The following is a 23,040-nucleotide window of genomic DNA, read 5'->3' as shown; positions in this document are numbered from 1 at the left end:
CACAAAAAACCCCTATCCGATATTCTTTAGTTGCTGTGGAGTTTTGGGTGCTTTCTAAATTTGTTTGTTCAGAACTTGGTTTTGTTGGCTTTGTTTCCAAACTAGGCAATATCTTCAGTGCTGGAAGGGAGTGGGGTTTGTTCTCTATTTATATACAGTAGCTTGCCCTATCAGCATTGGTGAAGTTATGGTTTTTTTCTTTGTAAGTTCCTTGATTAGGCTGTTGTTTACTGATTGATTGATTGGTTGTCTGATGTTACTCCTGGTGTTAATCCCTGATTATGTAGGTATTGATTGCTGGCAAGGAGGTGTTCTGGTCTTTTTGTTTCCTTGTTAGCTTTTTTTATTGTCTCTTTTGAATGGTATGTAAATGTTGTCTATCTCTATGTGCCTGTTGATGACTGATTTCTCTGAGTGCCAACCTTCCAGGAATTCCCTAGCATTTTTGGATTTAGCTTGGTCTAGAATGCTCACAGATTCCCAGTTGAAACTATGGTTGACTATGTGTTGTGAAATTAAGGAGTTTTCATCATGTCTTCTGACTGTTAGTTGATTCAGGGATGAATTCTGCTATCTTCTGCTTCTCTGTCCTACATAATGGCTGTTATAGTCCTTACACTGAGTGTTGTAGATGACTCCTGTTTTTTTCTTCTAGTGCAATTGGGTCTTTTGCTTTATTTAAGATGTTTTGGAAGGCTTTAGTTAGCTGGTGTGCTATGATCTCCTCTATAGGTACTTTAGTTATTGTTAGTCTCTACAAACATGACTACTGGAGGGACCTATGGGCATTGTAACTATCTGAAGGGCACCAGTTTGCCTACACACACAATAGTCAACCTTAAAGTTCATCCTTTAAGTCTCATACTTCAAGTGCTGTATATGTCTTGTAGAATAAATGAGAATTAAAACTTTGCCTTTAATGTGTCTTAGTTATTTAATACTTGTATAATTTCTTTGTATTAGCGAACCATATTTTTAAAATAAAGGCAGAAAAAGACTTTATAGCCCAACAAAATTGTTAATTCCTGCTAGTGTTTTACTTACTAGTATAGCAGTTTTATCGAGAGAACTAGTGATGTATATGTTTAGGTCTTGGATTAGGAATGTAAAAAATAAAAACAAGTACTAATTGATTTTCAGTACGGAAAGCTTTTAGGATAACTTTAGGCCAATCGTTCTTTCTCATCTCATCGTATCTCACAAAGTTGTTTTTGTGAGGGAAAATAAAGGAGGTGGGGGCACTATATAACATTAACTTGAACTGCTGAAACAAAAATATGAAAATAAATGAGAAACATTCTTTGTTTAATTGGATAGGTAGATCCTCAATCAGGCACAATCATCAATAGAGAAGACAGGATTCATTAAATATTTTTATAGTATATTTGAGTATATATGTATATATATATTTAGGTTTGCAATGACTTGTCAAGTGAGAAGTGGCAATGTATGATCATCTGCTATATTGATTGAAAAGATTTGAAACCCAAGGTAATGAAGTGATAAGACATATGGTAATAATTAGTGGCAAAGGGGGAGATTATTTGTACTACAATTTCTTCTCTCACTTAGATATAAAAGGAACTGTAATTAAAGGAGCTTCTTGCTATGCAGTTGAAGAAACTGCCCAATATACAACATACATTTTGACTCCCCAGGTTTGAAGAAAAGTTTGGGGAAATGCAGCACCTTCCAGAGAGGTTGTCACAATCGCTACCCTCAATCTGGGAATGTTTCCTGAAAAAGAATCCATCTTTTTTTTTCCTTTATGTTTTTCATTTTATACTTACTCCTTTCTAAACACCCATACAAATACACTGAAAACACCCTTACAAATAATGTAAAGAGAAAGGCAATTAAGGAAAGGCAATGTGAAGAAAGATAGCATAAGGAAAACAAATACAAATTGTAGAGAAAAACTGGTAATAGAATGCATGCCTGGACAAATAAATAAAGGGTAGATTCACAATTTGTAGTGTTCGATGGGATCTTCAGGGTGATCTAGTCCAAGCCCTAGCCCACTGCAGGAATCCTCATATCATCTCAAAAACTGGCTGTCCAATTTTTTCTCTGCTCTATGACATATTGGAAGACTGTGCCCTGTTTCCCCTTTCACTTCTCTTCCTAAGGCTAAATATAGTAAGTTCCTTTAATCATTCATAACACCACGTTTCGTAGTTTTTTCCACATTACGACAAATGTTTTTTTGATAACTAGAATTCTTTGAAACATTCAAGCGAAAGGAACAGAGACATCTGCTGAAACCAACATTCTCCAGCAGGATGGCTGTAGAGTCCAAATGGATGGGTTCTATGACGGCCTTCCTGCCTGGCAGACTGGGTAAAAACTTCGGCCACACCCCTTCCTTTGGGCGTGACCCCAGTTTTAACTCAGTCTCGAAGCCTGGTAGAAGTGCGAGAAGCAGCTCTTAGGAAAGAAGAGTTTTCACAAAGAAAAGAATATCCTCTTCCAGTTTTTTTTTTTTTTTCCTCCCCTTTTTGCAGCAGGCAGGGATCCCGGGCAGAGGAATAGAACACCGACGCCTCCCAGCCAGGATCGTCGGAGTGGTGAGAGGATCGCCAGGGCGGTTAGCCAGGGGGGCTCGGGCCGGTCAGTGGATCTTCCGCGGATCCCGCCAAACAGCTGTTTGGCGCGGGGACATTTCCCGGACCACCCGCCGGGCAGCTGAGTGGCACGGAGGCCACTCGGTCCGGCGGAGGAGCTGAGGCGCCGTTCAGCGCCAAACAGCTGAGCGGCGCGGGAAAACAGAGCGCTGATCAGCTGAGCGGCGCGAGAAGCGCAGCGCGCCCAAACCGACCGGCAGAGCCTCAGCGCCGTTTTTTCTCCCCCAGCGGAGAGGCACAGCCCCCTTAAGGACAAAAGAGCCATTCAAGCCGGTTAATTACCCTATTGCTGGCTATTAAAGACCCGCCATTGTTGGAGCCTCGTGGCTCATCCGGCTACTATTGGGAGGCGGGGCTTCCTCCCATTCGCCATTTTAAACAAGCAGTTTAGCCGCCGCTTTTTTCCTTTACATTAAGACACTTGGGCAAGAGGAAGGAAGAGGAATAAAAGATTAGAACCTCTATCAGTTCTGAGCGTGGTCTGCTACCACAGCCACAGACCGGGGGAGAGAGAGATATAAACTGTACTTTTGTCTGGACTAGGTGAGGAGGTGAGGAGGAATATTTTTTCTTTTCCTAACTGTTCCTATAGTGACCTTTAGTCACTGCCTTGCAGGATCTTCTGTCCAAAGATTCCTGTCTGTCCGGCCATTGTTTGTATAGGCAGAAGAGGGCACAGCCCCAAGCATCTGCATCTGATCTGCGTATCTCATTCCCCCTTTCCAGGCATTGCCTACTCGGGGTGTCTGGCACAATGGCAGACAATGTCTCGTATTCAGTCACACAGGTCCCTCAATTGTCCCCCCCACAGCAACAACAAAAACGCAGATCTTCTGAATCAGAGGTGGGGGGGAAGAAGAAAGCTAAAACAAAGCACCTTTCTCAGAAGGGACAGTCCAAAACGGCTGAGCGAGAGGCTTTGAGGAGACATTTGGCTTTAGAAAGGCAAATTAGCAGAGCACAGAGAACCAATGTCAATGGGACAAATTTGGTTTCCCCTGTCCCAGGGGTGGCACCCAGCACAGAACCTACTGCCGAGGAAGTGCTCAAGACTTGGTCTCCTCCTGGGGAAACTGAACAGTTAGATTCCTCCAATCCCTCATCACCAGCTTCTTCACCCGACCACACTCCAGCGCCTCACCCCAACGACAAGGCGCAGGAGAACATATGGTCGGCACAATTTCATGCATTCATGCAGGATGCATTCTCCCAGTTCATGGCTTCTAAGGGGCAAGTGGCCTTTCACACACCCCGTAAGGGACGGGCTAGGCCGCCCCCTACCAGCATCTCTGAAACTTCCTCTCAATTGGGAGAGGGTGACTCAGTAGACCTGGACATGTCAGACATGCCCCTCTCGGAGGACGAGGAGACCGCACCTGAGCAGGCGACAAGCTCTGGCCTCTTTAACCCAGCGCTCCTAAAATCACTCCTGATAAAGGCAGTTTCCACAGTCAACCTAACATCAGTACAGGATGAGAAGCCCTCAACAAGCAAGGAGGCCAATCCTCTATTTGCCAAAAAGGTTCCACAGGATAAGTACATCCCATGTGCGGAGGTCTTTATGACCACGCTGGAGGAACAATGGTCCTCACTTGCGAGCCCACCGGCACCTAACAGCGCGGAAAGAAAGCTTTTCAACCTATCTCCCTCCTTCTCTAACATGTTAGAGGTTCCCACTGTAGATAACCCCTTGATCTCATTATTTTCTACCTCCGCGATTCCAGGAGACATGGCGGAGGTCTTGAGACCTGAGGAGAAGAAATTTGAACACTCCCTCCGGCGTTCCCATATGGCTGCAGCCTGGGCGGCCAGAGCAGCCACTTCATCATCATTCTTCGCGAGGGCCAGTATCATGTGGCTGAGGGAACTGCAAGGCACGGTGCCTCCAGACCAGGTCAGAGTACACCAAACATTGGCCAAGCTCCTCGCGGCCTCTCAATTCGTGTCTGACGCTTCACTGTACGCAACAAAGTATGCGGCAAGGTCCATTGCGGCCACAGTGGCCTCGCGAAGGCTACTGTGGCTCAAAAATTGGAAGACAGACCTGAGGTCCAAATGGCGTCTTTCGACGTCCAAATACAGTGGAGAAGCCCTGTTTGGTTCCATTCTGGACCCACACGTCAGCGAAGGCAGAGACAAGAAAAAAATCCTAGTGCATCCATCAAAGAAGTTAGACAGGAGAGGCAGTCAGGACTTCCGGAGACAGGGCTCCCGCCCAGGAAGCCCCTGGGAATGGAGACAGCCCTTTCGATCAGGGCAATCCTGGGACTGGCCCAGAGGCTCACGATCCTTCTATCCGAGACAGGATCGAACCCAGGATCGCCAAAGCCCGGGAGCCAGAGGCCAGTTCCAGTCCAGACGCCCATATAGGGGAGCGGGAGGCAGATCCTTTAAGCGTACCAAGTGACGCCAAACAGGACACTCCCATCGGGGGTCGGTTAGGAAACTTCATCGAGGTCTGGGAGCAGACCACCACCGACGCCTGGGTCTTGGAAACGATCAGGCATGGCCTGACCTTAGACTTTTGTTCTCCCCCACCAAGCCGGTTCATCAGATGCCCCATCTCCAGAAAGGTACACAAGACGAGGCTGATAACTTCGGCCATAGCTCACCTCCTGTCAATTCAAGCCATAGAGAGGGTACCAAAGGAAGAGGAGGGAAGAGGATTTTATTCCATCCTCTTCGTTATTCCAAAGACATCAGGAGGGTGGAGAGCAATATTGGACCTGAAGGGCCTGAATCATTTCATAAAGTACAGGAAGTTCAAGATGCACTCATTGAAGTCCATCCTAGCCAGCGTCAGGGAAGACGATCTATTATCCTCAATAGATCTCACAGAGGCGTACCTACACATTCCCATCCATCCCAGCTACCGGAAATTCCTCAGATTTACCTACGCGGGCCGGCATTACCAATACAGGGCCTTACCCTTCGGACTATCTTCAGCACCAAGGGTATTTACCAAAATCCTAGCTGTAATAGCAGCCCATCTCAGGCTGATGCCGGTTCGCGTACAGTTTTATCTGGACGACATCTTGATTCAGTCCAGATCTCAGGAACAAGCAAGGGCAGATCTCAAGACCACGATCCGAACCCTACAGGGGCACGGATTCTCGGTCAATCTAAACAAGAGCCACCTCATTCCCTCAAGGAGACTGCAACACCTGGGCGCGGTGATAGACACGTCACAGTGCAGGGTATTCCTTTCCCAGGAGCGACTGATCAGCATATCCAAGCTAATCCACCAAATTCAAAAGATCAGGAGAGTGCCCTTGCTACAACTCTCGAAGCTCCTGGGGAAGATGATATCTTGCATGGGCATCATCCCATGGGCAAGGCTCCACTCGAGGGAGTTGCAGTGGTTCCTCCTACCCTACCAGAGGAGGAACCTCAGCACCTCCAGCAGGAGAGTGCCGGTACCAGCACAGGTGATGAAATCACTAAAATGGTGGCTATCCCCCATGACACTCAAGGGGAGCATATTCAGGGAACCGAACAGGGTCACGCTCACGACAGATGCGAGCCTGTTCGGATGGGGAGCCCATCTGGGGACCCAGATAGCACAGGGCCAGTGGGGTCGAAGGACCTGTCACACAGCATCAACTGGCTAGAGCTCCGGGCCATACACCTGGCCCTCCGTCATTTCTCACACCTAGTAACGAGGAGGCACGTCCTCGTGCTTACAGACAATGTAGCAGCCAAGGCGCATGTAAACAAGGAGGGAGGAACGAAATCAGTGGAACTAATGAAGGAAGCATTGGCTCTGTCTCGGTGGGCAGAAGCCAATGTGAGTTCCATCAGAGCGGAACACATCTCAGGGGAGACAAACACCCAGGCAGACTCCCTGAGCAGAGCCAAGGTGGACCAGTCGGAATGGCGTCTGGACCCGGCTCTCTTCGAGGAGATCTCCCGGAGGTTCGGACAACCGCACCTAGATCTATTTGCCAACCACAAGAACACACAGCTCCCCAGGTTCTTCTCCAGATTCCCGTCCCCGGGATCGGAGGGAACGGATGCTCTCAGGTGCCGGTGGCCGGCGCAACTCCTGTACGCCTTCCCACCACTGCCATTAATACCGGCAACCATACGCAAGATGATCCTGGAGGGCGCAGAAATGGTCTGCATTGCCCCTCACTGGCCACGGCGCCCGTGGTTTGCCGACCTCGTGGACCTTTCGATATCACCTCCGTGGAGGATCCCCCCGGACAAGGTAAAACTCAGTCAGGGCAAGCTTGTACACCCAGATCCCCAGTGGCTACAACTAGCCGCTTGGCATTTGAGCGGCAAAGCTTAACTAAACAATCTTATTCTGCAGGGGTGATATCGATCATACAGGCATCACGAAGAGCGTCCACTAATAGGATTTATGACGCTACGTGGAAGGGATTTTGTAGGTGGTGCGCTTCGCTTCACCTAGACCCGACCGCAGTATCTATTCCCAATATCCTAGATTACCTACTGGAGGGTCTTAATAAGGGCCTGTCAGTCAATACTATCCGCAGACAGATATCGGCCCTCTCAACTGTACTCTCCTGCGACAACTTAACTTCCCTAGCACAGCATCCAGCTATTAATGCCTTTTTAAAAGGGGCATCTAACACAAAGCCCCCAGTCATACACAGGTACCCGTCCTGGAACCTGCCTAAGGTCCTTCTAGCCTTGACATCAGCACCCTTCGAACCTCTTGAAACATGCTCACTCCATCACCTATCACTGAAGGTAGCTTTCCTTGTGGCAATTACTTCAGCAAGAAGAATCTCAGAACTAGCAGCACTGTCAGTAAGGAAGGATCTGTGTACCTTTTTCAAAGACAGGGTCGTTCTTAGACCAGACCCGACCTTCATTCCGAAGGTAAATAGCATCTTTCACAGATCTCAGGAACTTTCGCTTCCTGATTTCTGTCCAAGACCCAAACATAGACTAGAACACAGATGGCACAAGCTGGACGTGCGGAGAGCGCTGTGTTTCTACGTGAAACGCACCTCGGCTTTCCGAAAGACTGAAGCATTATTTGTGTCCTTTCAACCAGCAACTATGGGAAAGAAGGTATCTCCTTCCACCATAGGCAGGTGGATCAGAGCCTGCATAGCGCAGGCCTACGTCTCACAGGATTTGCCAGCACCCACTCAGGTGACTGCTCACTCAACTCGGAGCGCAGCTACATCTGCGGCGTGGCTAACGCAAGCTCCGGTGGAAGAGATTTGCAGGGCCGCAACCTGGTCCTCACCTTCGGTTTTTATTCGACATTACCGTTTAGACTCCCTAGCAGCAGCAGACGCGGCTTTTGGCAGAAGAGTTCTTCAACAAGTCGTATCTGCTCAGAGTTCGGTAGCCTAGACATTCCCTCCCAGGGGGACATGAGGGCTTTGGTATGTCCCATCCATTTGGACTCTACAGCCATCCTGCTGGAGAAGGGGCGTTGTCTTACCTGAACGCCTTTTCTCAGCAGGATGATGTAGAGTCCAAGCCCACCCAGAGGATAGGTCTAGGCAGGGTTATAATAAAGATATAATAAAGAGCTGCAAGGTTAATTCCAACAAAGTTTCTCGCCTAAGTCAAAACTGGGGTCACGCCCAAAGGAAGGGGTGTGGCCGAAGTTTTTACCCAGTCTGCCAGGCAGGAAGGCCGTCATAGAACCCATCCATTTGGACTCTACATCATCCTGCTGAGAAAAGGCGTTCAGGTAAGACAACGCCCCGTTTGTCAAAACGGTGAAACAAATGTCACAGCAACACAATACAAGCCCCTAGACACGTTCATCTTTCTGATTCACATACAAAAAGGTTCTATTATCTAAATCAGTGGTTCTTAACCTTTTTAATGCGCGACCCCCAACCGGTCATAAGTCGAGGACTACTCAACCAGTCATAAGTCGAGGACTACTCAACTGGTGCAGCACCATTTGCAGAATGGGACTTTTGGTGGGCTCAGCAGGGCAGAGACAGCCTGGACAATTCCTATTGGCTTTTGAAAGCTCTATTCAAGAGAGTCTATTCTATTGGCTTTCAAAAGTCAATAGAATAAAAGGGAATAGCACAGCTAAGGAAAAGGGGGGAAAATGGTGACTGCGTTGTTTGGCGACCCCCATGAAATGGTCGTTCGACCCCAAATGGGGTCCCGACCCACAGGCTGAGAACCACTGATCTAAATGGAGAAACTGTGCCTTAATTCCTGGGTCCCCAGCATGGTACTCTCATGTGGGGTGAGAGTTGGCTGCACCTACCGCTGCATGGGGCTAGGTTTATATATAGGACCATCTCTCCCAATTATCTCTATCTGCCCCATGCAGAAGCATCTTGAGGGTCTTGCTAGTTAAAAAATGCCATCTTTCTGGACTCAGAAAGTGTGTTCTTTTTGGTACAGTGCCTGCCTTTTGGAACAACACTTCCCCTGAGTTTAGAAGGCCCCCCAAGTCTGCCAACTTTTCTCAAAGCCTTGAAAACCTGGATCTGTTCCCAGATATGGGGTTTAAACTATTAGTTATAACCCGGTAAGTGATTCACTTGTGGCAAACTATATAGTTGCTGTTTATGTTGTCTGTATTTTAAATGTTGTTAGATGCACAGAATTCCTATGTTGAGAGAGGTGGCCATATAAATAGAATTAATCAAATAAAAATAAAATTAATTAATCATGCTGCGAGATTCCATAAGACCCTCTCCAAATTACAGATGTGTCCACTGGCCCAGTTACAACATAAGGTAATAAAATCGTGCATCTCTAGTGCAGCAGTTAAGTAAATATATTGCCCATAATACATATGTGCAACATCTGTTATTCACAGAGACGTTGTCAATGGCCCTTAGAGATTCTTTTAGCAGTGCAGGCAAGGCACTGAAACCATGATCTCCTTCAAGGAATTCAAGATTACTTGAATTCCCTGGAAAGGAAAAGTTTCACAGCTTGGAGATATTCCCCCCCCCCCTCTTCATTTTGGGATATTTTGGGGAGAACAGGTTTAAGTTCATCTTTAGCCACAGAAGCTCATAGTTGGTTTTGGGCTCTCAGTCCAGGATTGGGGGTGAAATGAGAATATATGCCTCTGTGAAGAAAAGCCAGGATGGAATGTTATCATAGTTAAGCCATACCAGTTAGGGGGAAAAAAAAGTTTCCACTTTTTTTTTTCCACTTCTGTATCTTGAACTTCCTACAGTACATGCTGGCTCACAATTGTCTTGTGCCCTAAGATGGAGCAAATTCATTTTCATCCAGATCTATCTGTAAGACTGTGGGGTTCTTCAAAGTGTCACAGAGTCTGTGCTGTGTTTGCCAGTAACAAGGTCGGCATTAAACTGCAGCCATGTGTCACAGTTTGCAATCCATTGGATTTGAGCTGCCAGCAGCAGCTGATCTGATTGATACACGGATGATTTAAGAGACACGGACTTTGAGCCAGCTGTAATGCTCATGGAACAGCTATACTCAAGCTGCATTCCCAGGCTCCAAATGAGATGGCCTTTTGCTATGAAGGCAAAAGTGGCAGCAACTCAAGTTAATGTGGGGAAAAGGTCAAGAGGAGAATAATTCACTTTCACCTTGCTACCGAGGAAAGAGCTGCAATAAAAGCTGCTCATTTATTGGTGAGATTATATATAAACACGAAGTTCATATCTCCAGCTACTACCTCAGGCTGCCATCCAGCCTGAGCTGTTGTCATCACCTACCTAATCAAGTGGCGGATTACCTGGCCTTGATAAATTGAAGAAGCAGCTACGGGATTGCAAGGAGGAGGGAGCGAGGAAGGGGTTATGTCAAGTAGTTTGCTAGCCTGTAGCAGCTAATATGCAAGCAGATGCCTGGACCAAGTCTCTAAGCTTGTAGTATGCAGCACCATGGAATGATTTGTAGAGAACAGCATAAATGTCTTTAAAGGAAGACATCCGTAAAGAGCAGACTGTTAGGTGTGACATAGTACAGGCAAGGGACAAAGGGGAAAGGAGATGGTGTAACTGGCATTGTTTTAGAAAGAAATCCCCACACCCTGTATGATAGGCTTCAACCCATTTGAGTTAGAAGGAACCATTTATATGAATTGTGCTGATAAGCAATATCCTTTCCAAGAAGGAGCATTGTTGTCCATTGTTTGTGAGTTGATTATAGGCAGCTTGCTCAGAGTATATTAATTTTTCCTCTTGAAATCCTACTGAGCGGAACATCAGCATTTCCTAAGCACAAAATTGTGTGGAAAGGTTTTGTCGAAGCAAGTGGCAAGGCAAGATAATTCTTACTCCAATAAATAAATCAGGCATTTTGTTTTATTGGAAAAGTCCAGTCTGATAAGGTAAAAATGCAGCTGTAAAATAACTACAGTGAGGTAAGTGTAATATATAGTCATCGATATAATGCTGAGGGATGTTGGGGAAAAATTGGATTCTGGGCATAACTGCATTTGATTGAAACACTATCCTGCCAAAATAAATTCCATTTTTGCTCCTGGAATCAGTAGAATTTGTCAGTGCTTAAGCACAGCTGGACTGTGCCTTTGATTTCATGAAAGTTTCTTATTGTCAGAAATCCGAGAACAAAGTAAAATAGAATCTGAACCCAAATAATTCAATTTCTATGCTGAGAATAACCTATTTTGTCATTTGTCGTAAGAAAACAAGAAGTTGCCCTCTTCTGAGACAATACTGGTAACAACTTTCCAGAGTTTTAAAACAGATTTTTCTCAACTGTACTTTGAGAAACCAAAGATTAAATCTAGAACCTTCTGCTTACAAAATGTGTATTTTAATGCTAAGTTGAATGCTTCTTCCCCATGTTTCACCATCTGATTTTTAAAATTATTGTGCATAATTTGGATTTTATATTAATGGGTTGACCCAAAAGCTATCCAGGACACTGCAGTCCAGCTTTCATCCACTGAATACTTGTAACTATCTTTGAAACATTTGAAATTTCAGCAAACATCAATCATAATTTTTCAAGCACATCTTATCCCATATATCTAGAATTCTTTTTTTGGGTGTGTGGTTTACAAACTGAAGATTATACCCAATGCCACATTCTTTGCTTTCTTAACTCTTTAAGAATGTTATCATACACAAAGATAGAGATTATTAATTTTCCCATTTGCATGTTGCATATTTGAGGAATGCTGGAAAACAAGCAGCATTTAAGACTAGCAGGTGTAGAAAATGTAATATTTGTTCTAGTGTAGTCATGTAGAGAAACACAAGGGTTTAACATGAAGTAACAAAGTGGGGGTACACTGCCTAGAACACTGCCCTCATTATTGTTCAGCCACATCAAAAGTTACTTCCTCCACATGGCTCTGTGTATGATGACTTTGCATAGGTGACTTAAATCAGGGATCCGCAACCTTGGCAACTTTAAGACTTGTGGACTTCAACTCCCAGAATTCCTCAACCAGCTTTGCTGACTGAGGAATTCTGGGAGTTGAAGTCCACAAGTCTTAAAGTTGCCAAGATTGAGGACCCTTGCCTTAAATAACAGAAAACTGGATTGCTTCTTGAAATTCAAAATTTGAGAAGTTTATTTTTATTTTTTCATCATGCCTAATTGTTATTGTTATTTAAGAGCTCTGATCTCTTTATTCTTTTCCTTTTATAAAATGATGTGTTTGCAAAGCTTCTATTAAAATTCAGAATTGAAATCTGGCCTGCAGGAAGAATTCCAAAATCCAGAATTACATATTTGAGGTTCAGTGATAGAACCCATTCTTGGCATGAGAGAAATCCCAGAGTGAATCACTGGCAGCTCAGAACAACTTAGTCTTTCCCTTTTGTATAGCTAAAAGAAGACTCTACAGAGTTAAAGGATTTCTGGGAAATGCAAAGAAATCCGGTAAATACATATAATTTGGTTTTGAAGAAACTTCACCCCTGCTCATCCATTTTTTAATTAATTTCAGAGTGTAGGGTACTCTGTATATCAAAGAATATCTTAAAATACTGAAATTGGGGTGGAAACTGTGGCTTTCCAGATGTTACAGAACAGTTCCCAGTATTCTCAGCCATCAAGGCTACTGGTTATTGGAAACTGTACAATTATCGCCAACTGAAGGGCTATTAGTTCTCCACCCTGACCTAAACTACTGCTTTTTCCAGCATGCAGCATTTGCCAGTTCTTTTTTGATAGGCTGAATAGGTAAGAGCTGTGATGCAGCAGTGGTTAGAATGCAGTACTGCAGGCTAATTCAGCCCACTGCCGGGAGTTCGATCCTGACCGTCTCAAGGTTGACTCAGCCTTCCATCTTCCTGAGGTTGGTAAAATGAGGACCCAGATTGTTGGGGGCAATAGGCTGACTCTATAAACCACTTAGAGAGGGCTGTAAAGCACTGTGAAGCAGTATGTAAGTCTAAGTGCTATTGCTAATGAAAACCAGTTACTCTGCTCTCTCAGAAACCTTTCATCCTGGCAACCACACTTCTTACAGCTGTTTTTCCCCCCTTCTTTCCAGGGGAATCCCTACATGTGCAATGAGTGTGATGCAACCATTGACGAACTGGCACATCCACCCGAACTGATGTTTGATGCTGAAGGAAGGCATCCCTACACCTTTTGGCAGTCGACCACATGGAAGGGTTACCCAAAGCCTCTCCAAGTGAACATTACCTTGTATTGGAACAAAACCATCGAACTCACGGACAATATAGTTATCACCTTTGAATCTGGCCGCCCAGACCTAATGATCCTGGAGAAGTCCCTCGACTATGGTCGGACATGGCAGCCATACCAATATTATGCTACAGATTGTCTAAATGCTTTTAACATGGAACCAAAAACAGTGAGGGATTTATCTCAACAGTCAGTCCTAGAAATCATTTGCACAGAAGAATATTCCACAGGGTACATGGCAAACAGTAAAATCCTCCACTTTGAGATTAAGGATAGATTTGCATTTTTTGCTGGGCCTCGGCTTCATAATATGGCTTCTCTCTATGGGCAGCTCGACACAACCAAGAACCTAAGAGATTTCTTTACTGTCACAGACTTGAGGATAAGACTGCTCAGGCCAGCAACTGGGGAATTATATGTGGATCCGCAGCATTTGACACGCTACTTTTATGCAATCTCCGACATAAAAGTAGTTGGAAGGTAAGAGAACATAAACAAGTGTATATGCATTTTTTTTCTTTCAATCACATTAACTTCCTGTTTTGCCTACTTTTCTCTTCCCTTTCTAAATTGAATTATTGAACTATTGTGGTTTGAAATGTATACATACAACCTTTTGCAGATAGATAGATAGATAGATAGATAGATAGATAGATAGATAGATAGATAGATAGATAGATAGATAGATAGATAGAGAAACACACATATACATACACACACAAACATACACACACACAGAGAGAGAGAGAGAGAGATACACGTACACATACACCTTTAATTTATTGATTTCTAAGTCTAATGATACCAAGTGGTATCATTACATGAATGAATGTTAGGGTTTTTTTTCCCTTTCTTAATGGCCATGTTCTCACAACAGCAATCTTTTGGAGATACTTGACCTTCATGCATGACAATAATGGCCAACATTTTCCTTCCCTCTTTTCTTCCTTTTCGCTCTTTCTGTATTATATTCTCTTCTCTTTCCTTTCTTTCTTTCTTTCTTTCTTTCTTTCTTTCTTTCTTTCTTTCTTTCTTTCTTTCTTTCTTTCTTTCTTTCTCACAAAGCAGGGCACAGGGAAGAAACAGATCACTTTGGTCAGAATTCGCAAATGACTGCCTGCAGTAGACATGTGAAATCATGCCCAGGATTGGATGGAGTGAAATTCTTTAAAGCTACCAGGTCGCCTTCCCATGATTTACAGAAACATATAGGAGATGTGTGGGTTGATAATGAGGTTTAGCTTGGCAAGCTCCAATTGCCAAGTGGTTTAGAAGTATTTCTTTGTCGATTTAAAAGTAAAAGAAATAAATTGCATACACAAAGCACAGATTAGGATTAATTCATCCAGTGCCATTTCTTGGTGTAAATTAAAACTATTATCTTTTTAAATATCCAGATATGGAAGATGTATGAGGTAAGGTTTGAGTTTGATTCTGTTAGTCCAACTCTAGGGGGTAGTGTTCGTCTCTGTTGCTAGACCATTGAGCTAGTGCTGGCTGAAAATGTTTCTGCAGTCATGCGGCCAACATGACATCATGCCACAGCACAGTGCAGCAAAACATGGAGCGCTGGTACCTTCCCACTGAACTTATTCATCTGCTATTTATTTATTTGCTACCTATTTATCTGCTCATATTTACATTCTTTCAAATTGTTAGATTGGCAGAAGCTGAGGCAGGTGATAGGGACTCACTCCATCACACGGTGCTAGGACTCGAACCACTGGAGCACAGACTTCTCCAGTCTTTTAAGCCACTGAGCCACCATGCCCTCTGTATTAGGCAGAAACAGAGGAGAAATTCTGCATTATCTAAGGAGAAGCAGTAGGTACCACATCTAATGAAATAAATGGAAAAGAAAAAAAATTGTAAATGTCTTTTTAGCGATGGAGGTGCTTATTTTAATGGAAGCAGTCACAATTACTATGAACCAAGATAAAGTTGCCATAGATTGAAGATTTGGGACAGGATGGAGGGTTCATTGTGAGACCTAATTCAGGATGCTCAAATGTATTCATTTCACTGGGGCTTCTGGATGACAACTTCCTGGTGGGGTCTTGTTTTTAATGAAGAGAATAACTTTTGGAAATGCAAGAAGTGATTTTAATTTTTAAAGAGAACTGTCGTTCAAAAGGAACTGCCCATGGGATCAAGCAGCTTTTCATTTTTTCTATGCCCAGTCATCTGTGCCTAATCTATGCTGCCTCTGTGCCAATAGAATGACTGTTAATTCCAATGCTTGCTTCATCAATGATAGCACATGGAAAAATACATTAGAAAAATTAAAAGAGAAATATCATAAAGATGGCAGACATGATAGGACTGGGCAAACAATCCAGTAACTTTTTACAGCTGTGGTCTCCTTGGTTTCTGCCTGCCTTCTGTGCCTTCCTCTTGATAATATTTAAGATTGCAGTAATTGCTTCAGCATCTGGAATGTTATTATACCAGGGGAAATAAAAACTAAATGTAGTGATTTTTAAAGCTAAGCCCCTATAGGGATTACCATACCTCACTGAGATCTACTATATATAGGAGCAATCTATATTTGTCTGTAAAAATAGGTAGCTGGCTAATTTTTAGTTAAGAGGCTGATATATCTTCAGTATGGTCAATCCTTGTCCTGTGCATTTAAAGTGGAAACTATTGTCATAAAGTTCAGTAGGCATAAAATTATATGAAAGGTGCATAGTAGTAAGTCATACTATGTTAGTAAGAATGATAGATAGATAGATAGATAGATAGATAGATAGATAGATAGATAGATAGATAGATAGATAGATAGACAGATAGATAGATATACCTCGCATGTAGGCTGTTCAGGTTTGAATCCCATAGAGGGTATTGCTAGCTGATGAGAGCAAAATAAGCTCAAAATAGCTATTCTAGTCTCTTTGTCAACAAAAAAGAAATTTGAATTTGTAATGTATCACAGTAGAGACTTGAGCCTGCTTAACGCCCCTAGTTTGGGGGGCTGCAAGGCAAAAGTGATTATAAGTAGAAAATCGTTAAGGATCTTGTTTGCACTAAAGCATTCCATGCAGCTCATTATACTCAGAGAGCGAACATGTATTATTGCTTTATATCGCAAAAGTAGATGAGCATTTGATTTGCCCAAAATTAGATGAAGATGAAAGTTACTTTGTAACTGAACTAGACAATGCATTGGTATACATAGTTTCATCTTATCTATGCTATTCATGTGTTAGGTTGTGTATCTGCATTCTTGGCTCAAGATGCATGCATGCAAGAATCCAGTCAAGAATTTTGCCTGCCTTCCTTGCAAAACTTCTCCTTTTATGTACAACAGGGGTTCCTGCATCCCCTGGGGGGCGCGAGACGATACTCCAGGAGGTGTGAAAACTTGGGTTTTCAAAATTATAGTGTATATGCATAATTTGTTGCCGTTATTTCGAACTTTCGTAAGGGGTATAAGAATATATCAGAAGCATTCTAGGGGTGCGGGGTATAGAAAAGTTTGGGAATCGCTGATCTACAAAGACTAGATTATTTTACAATCATTTGTAAACTTGAGAAAAGCTTGAAGGCAGCTTTGATCGCTGAATATATACAAGAAAAGAATTTTGGCTCAGCATGTTAGAAAAAAAAAGCCATGTTAGTACCCAGAAAATGTAGTCAGGGATGATTCTTTAGATGATTGGAAGCCAATTTTAATGTATGAGCATAGTCTTATGGATCACATCTAAACACTGGGGCTGTGTTGGCAGATGAAACCAATATGGTATATAAGTATCCTAGTTCTAGAGTTTAGTGGTATCCATATCTATTACCTTTCATATCTTCATATCCTTCTGTTAATATTGTATTGTACTCCTATTGTATATTAATATACTTCTAATATTTTATATTAAATACAAATTCATAATAATTGATATACAAAACGCTATTGTACTCATCATTTCTGAAATGCACTTGAACTTCTCACCATACATGACAAAGACAAAAAATATCTTTAGGACTCTTCTACAACTCTCTCTTCAACATGGATGTCCACCAAATATGTGGTTAATTCCTCAAAATTCTCAGTAGTGGCTGTATTTCTGGAGAATTACGGACATTAGTTGACACATCTGGAGCTGCCTGATTGGAGAAGATTATATGTGGTCATAGAAACAATAGTGCCCACTTTATCCTGGGGCTATATTGTGACATGTTTCCCTGCCAGAAGTAGAAATAATTGCATTTTTTCCTAGGATTTTCCTGATACTTGACATCTGATGTCAAGGTTTCTGGCACATTGACTTGTCCATTTCAACAAAACAAAAAATGGAACATTTTTTCCCTTGTTTTAAGAGAGAAAAAATTATTTAACTTGTAGATGTTAATAGTGTATTTGCATATGTTCTGTTCAGGTTTTTTTTTTATCACATAGCATATCAAGCATATAGTAGGAACTTAGTTCTGATTTGAACCTATCAACACAGGCACTTCGTGCAAATGTGTTTTTAATGAGAAATAATTCAGGCTGGAAAAAATAGCTGCGGTCCTAGTTAACATTCTTTATGCCCTTTTTCTGACATGTATTAACGGTTTTTAATTTGCGATGTCAAATTAAATTGGGTTCATAGCTGTTCTTTAAATGCATAACTATTGTTTGACTAATAGTTATTTGGATACCCTATTTGTACCTGTTACATCAATATTGACCTATATCATATTTTATCATTCTCTTCCTGTCAAAGACATGCAGCTTATGTATAATTTTAAAGCAAATGTTTTGATGGAAAACTCTTCTCATCCAAAAATATTTTAGGCTTAGGAGAAGAAACCTAAATGTGCAGCAGAATTCAATAGCATTTTCATTGGTTTGTTTATAAATAATTCATCCCCTAGTTCAGTTGTTCTTACCTTTTTCTTCACCACGGACCCCCTTTTGTGGCCACGGACCATGACCACAGGCCGCCAAGATTTAACTTAAGATTTAAATCATAACATCTCTTCAAGAACTTCATTGACCCCCCCTGTGCCAACATCACGCCCCCCCCCCTGGGTCTAGTTCATTTATTTAGGTGAAAGCATTTGATATGATACAATCAATGTTCCATACAGAAACACAAATTCCTAAAAAAAATAGTCACATGGCGGATGAAGCTCAATTACCCCAAACACCAAACTTTCAAAATGCAAAGGGGTTCAGGTTTTCATCTGAACTGACAATTTTCTGATAAAATTAATAGAGAAAAGAGAAACCGAGGGAGGAAGTGCAAGAGAGAGAGTTGCACCATTTAAAAAATAACTAGCTCTTCAGAATAGAATCTACCATAACCACCACCACTCAACCACAAAAACGTTGCTCTATTCACTCTAAAACTTAAGGGTGACAGCAGAGAGCTTTTATGTGATGCCATGGCTTGTTAAACCTTCTAGTATCAAACATATACTAGAAAGGATTAGATACATAGCTATCTGCTGTGTAATCCTATTCTAGCAGATTACATTCCTGTAACTTCCTTTTTCGTTGTTGTTGTTGGTCATCTTTTTACAAGCAGCTGGTGCTGATAAAACATCTCTTGTTAGCTCCCCCCTCCCCAGGGGTTATTTCAACTCCTGGAGCCTTGCCTGTCTCTCACTGATAAAATCTTAAGCAGGCTTTCAGTCAGTGGTGGGATTCAAATATGTGAACAACCAGTTCTCTGTGTGGATGCCACTTCTGGAAGTCCATTCTGGGCCTGGGCAAGAAAAAAATTAGCTACTGATTCTGCCAAAGTGGTGCGAACCGGTTGAATCCCACCACTGCTTTCAGTCCTTGATACTGTCCTTGCTTCTTCCCATCTATATGATAGTAAGCATGTGACCTATGGAAGAAGCTGATCAGAATGTTTAGCTTTTTTCCTCTGTTAAGTAGTGTCTGCTTATATTATATTATTATTTCTAGCCATTTTGGACTACAGTTTTTCCCTTTCCTGACAGTTCAAGTGCCAAAATAAAGCAGTTTAAATTTAAGAATATTTTTTTTAAAAAAAATGATATTTCTAATATATCTCATATTCTTACTATGTGATTACAACTCTATACAACTACAGGAGGGAAAAAAACAAGCTATTTTCCATCGCACTAGCCATACATTATAGGAAGTACCTGGTGTAGACATTTGCTGAATGCACATATTTAGTTACTTGCAAAATTCTATAGGTACCTTAGAGTAAAATTTTCAGAGCACTGTTCAGTGTTAATATTGTTTTTTAAAAAATCCAGGGCATATAATGCAAAGTAAAGGTCAGGAGAACTATACTCATAGGTGCTGAGCTTTGTTTGTTTGTTTATAACAATTATATAGTCTCCCATCTTATACCAAACTCTGGGTGGCTCCCAATCAAGAATTTAAAAGACATCAGTAATAAAATAAGATAAAAATCATATTAAAACTATAAACATTAAAAATAAAAGCCTGGCACCAAGTTAAGCTCCCCATACGTACTTGGAACACCACCAAATGGCATCCATTTTGATCTCCAAAATTATTTAGGAAAAAAAAATATTCAGGAGCTAGCCAGATGTTGTAAGATGATCTGAGCATCACTTTCCATTAATTCCTTATGAGTATAGCTACTTATGATGTAGCTATTTTGCCCTTGTGGATCTTGCGTTAGACTCTATCGTTGCATGTAAAAAAGGTAAGGTTTCAACTGAATGGTGATAGATGCCGCTATGACTTTTTTTGACACCCCCATACACAGTTGCCCTTAGGCCTAGGTCTGATTTGGAAACTAGATTAATTGAAGGTGAGGGTTTGTTCTCTGAGCTTGTGGGTTGGTTTCCAAAGATTAGGTAACATCACAAGACCCATCACAACACCCTGACCTGAGGTGACCTCACCATCACAAGTCCTACAGAGCACACAAAGCCCTTATAAGCAGAAGAACATTGACACTGACATCCACTAAATTCCACGGAAGATGTTACCTAGTCTGGTAATAAACATTCAGGAACCAACCTGCAAGCTCAGAGAATGAATCTCCACCTTCCTCTTCCTCCCAAGCTACAGATATTCATCACTAACACGAACTAGATTAATTATGTTCCTACCCTTGAGCATCTTAACATAACTTTAGGGCTAAAAATATCACAGCTCTTAATCATGCTGTTCCTCCTTGAAATGAATAACTCAATAACCTCTAGTTCTCCAGTACAGGAGATGGATAATCCACGGATGGGTTTTCTCTGTCTGCCTGCTCTTGAGACCAAGTAGCCAAAGCTTGACACGCCCCCACTTCCTGTGGAGTCCATTCTTAACTTGGTCTCTGCTCGGAGAAGACTCGTTTTGGCGTGGCTCTCAGCTTATCAGGTTAGACAAGAAATCCATTGATTGATTATCCCTTGATAATTGGCTTCCCCTTCCAAAAAAATTGCCACCTATAGGAATTTAACCACAAAATTTTCTGGGGATCAGTCCTGATCTCAAACCTAAAATTAAAAAGGGGATTGGTGGGGAGGGAAATTTCCCCACAGATATCAGCCAGCCCCAGGGCTCTGGGGGGTGAAAAGGGGGGGAAGAAGGCATCAGCAGAGACTACTTGCTGAACCTTTTCTCCAACCACTAAGTTTTCCTTGGGATCATCCCTGATCCTATATTAAAATTGAAAAACGGGGTGTGGGGGGGGAAAACTCCCCACGGATCCCAGTCAGCCCCAGGGCTCTGGAGGTGGAAAAGGGGGGGGGGAAAGGCATCAGCAGAGACCACTTGCTGAGCTTTTCTCCCCAACCTTCCAAGGGATTTTTTCCTCAAATTGGGGGAAAAAATAACAATCTCCAGGTCCGGATTCAAACTTGAATTCGGATCATCGGAGATTCCCTAGCAGCCCAGGGCAACCGCGGGCGCCATTTTAGTTGCCGTTTTCAGACAACAAAGGCAATCCCTGACTGGGATTCCCTTAAAACGTCACCAGCGCGCCAAATTTAAATCCCCGGGCACAAGCAGATTCTGGGAGGCTGCGGAGCTTATTTTCAGAGGGAAACGAAGCACAGGAAGGGAGTAAGCCCCAACCAAGAAACGGAGGCTAGAGAACCCTCCTGGGATCCGCAAAGCCCTTTTTCAGGGAGAAACGAGCTGTGGCTGCCATCTCTTGCCAGAGAAAGGCAAACCGAGCTTAAGGAAGCTCTACATCATATCTGGAATCACTGATAGAGGCGGAATAGGAGCACACAACCAGCGCTCCACCCCCGATACACACATATAATAATAGGACAAAATATAATAATAATAAAAATAGATACATAAATTTTTAATAATAATAATAATAATAATTAAAAAAAATCTTTTTTAAAGCTAAAAATTAAGCGACTGCAGGGCCAACAGGCCTAAAGACAGAACACACAATATTATCATCATCACCATTATTGTTGTTGTTGTTATTATTATTATTATTTTATTATTGTTGTTGTTCCTATTATTAGTATAATAGTAATAGTATTAATAAGAATAAATTCCGCTCTAGGTGACCGCCATTTGATACCTGCTGTGTATTAAGTCAGGCCTACAGACCCTTTTGAGGTCGCCACTGATATTTTTTGCCTCCCTTTTCCTTTTTCTACTGGTGCACGTTGCCTGGTCACCTAAGGCCTCCGGGCGGAACCCAAAGAGTGGTTCCAAACGTGCCTTCGGTACCTCCCTCAGCTACCGTGACCTTAGCCCAGAGAGAATATTTTTGTTGTGGTCGGGTGATCAGGGGAACAGTCCTGGTACTTGTTCCAATTTCGCTCCCGCCAATACTTGCCTGCCTGAGCGTCTTCTCAGTTTTTCTGGGACTGCTCAAGCGGAATGGAGGGACCCTCGTTGCCTCAATCCATGAGCACGACCCCTCCACCTCCCAATTACGGCTGCAACACACCTTCTGACCAGAAGGCGGCAGGCAAGTGCAAAGCGAAGACAAAACACTCGCTCAAGAGGCCCTCCAAGTTGGCGGAAAAGCAAGCCAGCCGTAGGCACCAGGCCCTGGAGAAGGAGTTCTCCAGAGCGCAGAGGCAGGCCCAATTGGAATTGGTTCAAATAGCGGCCACCGAGATGGAATTACCATTGGGTCCATCCACATCAACCCAGAGCGCGTGGTCCATTCCAGGAACACCGCAACCACTGGATCCGCCATCTACATCAGCCCAACAAACAACCACGGCGGCAGGCACAACCACTGAGTCCAACTCTCCACCTGCGGTCACCACACCCAAAGGTAATGACATAGGGGACATCTGGGCAGATGGACGGCTAGAGGCCCTATTAACCAAAGTGGTGGACCGAGCCCTAGCACAGCGCTCCGCCCACCACGACCAGGGGCCCTCCATCTCAGACCCGTATTCGTAGAAAAGGTGACAACGCAACACCATATACCTTGCCCCGCCATTTTCCTGAAAGGGATCAAGAAGCCATGGGACTCTCCCGCTTCCTTCCCATCAGTGAGTGGTACGGACAAAAAATTATACAGCACTGCCACAGACCTCAATGAGGCCTTAGAAATTCCTAAAGTAGATGAAGCCTGGACCCCCTTGGTCTCCCAGACAGCCATGGCTGGGGACCTAGTGGAGGCCCTTAAGGCAGATGACAAAAAGTGGGAACAAGCCTTTCGCAAAACCCACCAGACAGCGGCATGGGCCATCAAAGCAGCCACCTCGGCCTCCTTTTTTGTCCGGGCCACCCTCATCTGGTTGCAACAACTACAAACCATAGTTCCTATGGAGGACATACGAACACACCAGGACCTGGCTAAGATGGTAGCAGCCACGGAATACGCTGCAGACGCAACGTTCCAATCGGCCATTTTTTCATCCAGATCCATAGCATCCAACATAATTGCCAGGAGAATGCTATGGCTAAAACACTGGC

The 23,040-nt window shown here is 43.1% G+C and overlaps 1 protein-coding gene across 6 annotated transcripts in view; it reads left to right on the top strand.

Moving 5' to 3' along the window:
• NTNG1 (netrin G1) overlaps positions 1-23,040 on the top strand; it is a 271,609-nt gene that overhangs the window by 103,654 nt on the left and 144,915 nt on the right. For all 6 annotated transcript variants that reach the window (XM_039329619.1, XM_039329617.1, XM_039329618.1 and 3 more), the window contains one exon: positions 13,048-13,685. In XM_039329619.1, coding sequence (XP_039185553.1) covers positions 13,048-13,685 — 638 coding nt within the window. The remainder of the gene's footprint in view (positions 1-13,047; positions 13,686-23,040) is intronic.

Source organism: Crotalus tigris, unplaced genomic scaffold (genome assembly GCF_016545835.1).
Source record: "Crotalus tigris isolate CLP2741 ecotype Arizona unplaced genomic scaffold, ASM1654583v1 scf7180000024401.5802323, whole genome shotgun sequence".
NCBI lineage: Eukaryota > Metazoa > Chordata > Lepidosauria > Squamata > Viperidae > Crotalus > Crotalus tigris.
The sequence above is the reverse complement of the archived record's forward strand: the minus strand, read 5'-3'. Positions and strand labels throughout refer to the sequence as shown.